Source organism: Fukomys damarensis, unplaced genomic scaffold (genome assembly GCF_012274545.1).
Source record: "Fukomys damarensis isolate Sample0158 unplaced genomic scaffold, DMR_v1.0_HiC HiC_scaffold_3, whole genome shotgun sequence".
NCBI classification, from domain to species: domain Eukaryota; kingdom Metazoa; phylum Chordata; class Mammalia; order Rodentia; family Bathyergidae; genus Fukomys; species Fukomys damarensis.
Genome location: NW_022900915.1, coordinates 48,190,236 through 48,192,451, shown reverse-complemented (window position 1 = coordinate 48,192,451; position 2,216 = coordinate 48,190,236). Strand labels below are relative to the sequence as shown.

The 2,216-nt window shown below is 58.1% G+C and overlaps 1 protein-coding gene across 7 annotated transcripts in view; it reads right to left on the bottom strand.

Moving 5' to 3' along the window:
* Nucleotides 1–2,134, bottom strand: part of Iba57 (iron-sulfur cluster assembly factor IBA57) — an 8,005-nt gene extending 5,871 nt beyond the window's left edge. For 3 of the 7 annotated variants that reach the window (XM_019205726.1, XM_019205727.1, XM_019205722.1), the window contains exons 1-2: nt 1,679–2,095; nt 1,473–1,575 (exon numbers count right to left, since the gene is read on the bottom strand). In XM_019205726.1, the coding sequence (XP_019061271.1) occupies nt 1,473–1,534 (62 nt within the window). In that variant the 5' untranslated portion in view covers nt 1,535–1,575; nt 1,679–2,095. The other 4 variants (XM_019205724.2, XM_019205723.1, XM_019205728.1 and 1 more) reach the window with 4 other exon arrangements.
* Nucleotides 2,135–2,216: the final 82 nt, after the last annotated feature.

The window sequence follows — 2,216 nt, the reverse complement described above, 5'->3', positions numbered from 1 at the left end:
GAGAGAGAGAGAGAGAGAGGCACTGTAAAAGGGCCAGAGGAGGGAGGGGGGAAGGAGGGAGGGCCAGTTGGGTGTGGGGAGGCAGAGGTCAGAGTGGGGAGGTGCAGACAGCTGGCAAGGCTAGGAGAGGCCTGGCACGGAGGTAAACAGAGTGGGGAGACCACTGATCATGCCCACAGGGTATGAGCATCCAGGTGAGCAGAAGACAGGCTGGGAACGGAGCTGGGGAGGGCCAGGGACAAGCCAGAGGATGGGGTGCCCAGAGAAACTGGGCAAGTTCCCAGGTGGGCCCTGTGCACCCTCCATGGGTCAGTCTGGTGATAAAGGGGCTTAGACGCCCCAAAGTGATACACTCTCTCTCTGGGCACCACATTCTCACAGGGGCTGGGTCCTGGGGTGCCCATGAACGTTCCCAGGTGATGCCTTCTGCAGCCTTGGGGCCAGCCACAGCAACAGTCCTAAAATCCAGGTGAACCAGGTCCATGCAGCTGTCTCAGCACATGCCACGAACCTGGAATGGGGTCCTTCCACCTGGTGGGTGGCTCTTGGACTCCCACCCCTAGGGACAAGGAGTGTCCCTACCTCCCACACAGCCACAAGGACCAGTGTCCCAGGGGACAGGACAGCAAGACTCTGAATCACAAAGTGATACCTTACTGTAGTCATTCTTTGGCATCTGTGGGATGGGTTCCAACACCAGTTAACACAATGGACACTGCTCAAGTCCTTCACACAAAATGACACAGCATCTGCCCAGGGTTTACACACATCCTCCTGTGCCTGGTTCAACTCATGGCCAGGTTACTTATGATCCCTAATACAACGGAACACCACGTAAGCTATAGCTCAACTGTATTGTTCAAGAATAATAGGAAAAGAAGTTTGTACCCATTCAATACAGGTACAACTGCCTTTTCAAGTACTTCTAATCAAGGATGGTTGAGTATGGGGATGTGGAAGGCAGTATACTCCCAATGCTGTGGACACACACCAATGAGTCACCTTGTACTCTTTTCAGAGCCCTGCAGCGAAATCCAACAGTGGCCTTGGGCAAGAATGGGTGACTGTTGCACCCATCAGGCATGTTCATCCCCCTCCGACAATCTGTGGGGTAAGGAAGGCCCTGCAGCCAGGTGTGCAAGCCAACAGCTCAACTCCTGCTGGAGCAGGAGCCCCCACAGAGTCCACGCCCAGGGTGCTGACTGCCCCACAAAGGCTGAAGGGAGCCTGGCCTCAACCTACCTGGGCAAGGAGGAGACCCCACATCACTGGACCCTGACCAGGGGCAAGGACTGGGAGCTCAAGAGGCTGGAGGAGCAGGAACACCAGGCAGACAGGCCCAGGGCCCACACACACTGCCATGGATACGGTGGGGACACCAGGAGGTGCTGAGGCTACCCAAAGGCAGAGAGGAGGATTCCAAGATCCCGTCAGCACAACAATTTGCAATCCTTCAGTTGGGACAACAGTACCTGGGAAAGTGGCTGGACTGGTCCACCACCCCTACTTCTTCCAGAGGCCATAGTTGTTCCATCCTCAGTGCCGGCAGATCCCGAAAGATCCCAGAGACCTACACTGAGTCCAGATACATGGTGGGAACCAAGGCTCACCCTCTGGAGGGGTAGGGAGCCGAGGCAGGCCAAGTCCACCCCGGCAAAGACAAAACAGCAGGACACACCTTCTGCCTCCATTAGCTCCTCCTGCAAGGCCTCAATGCCCTGAGGGGTCCAAAGAAGCCCGCAGATTAAAGCCTTTGCTGCGACGATCAAAACCCAGGACGCACACACCAGACGCTGTCAGAAACGCTCACAATGGCGCAGCCCCACGGGGAGACGGGACACACGACCCCTTGCGGCACCCACTGAGGAGGGATGACAGGCAGGGCTGAGGGAGCTCCTCATGGAATTGCCCACCGTGAGGCCGGGTGAGGAGCCTCTCCGGATGCAAGTCTCTGGCCTGTCCCTGGATGACTTCCCCTGGAGCGCTCTGAGTGCGGAGGGTTGGCCTGTCCGTTCCCGCTAGCGCCTAGAGTCCCGCCCCTTGACGAGGCCCCTCCCCTAGCACCACCCCTCCTCGGGCCCCTTCCCCAAACTGCCCCCCCAAGGCCGCGCTAACCGGTATAAAATGACGTCGTAGAGCGTGCGCCCCTGCACGTTCAAAAAGTGAGCATAGGACGCACGCGCAGAGGGAGGGGCCGCACCGTTCGCGAGACCCGG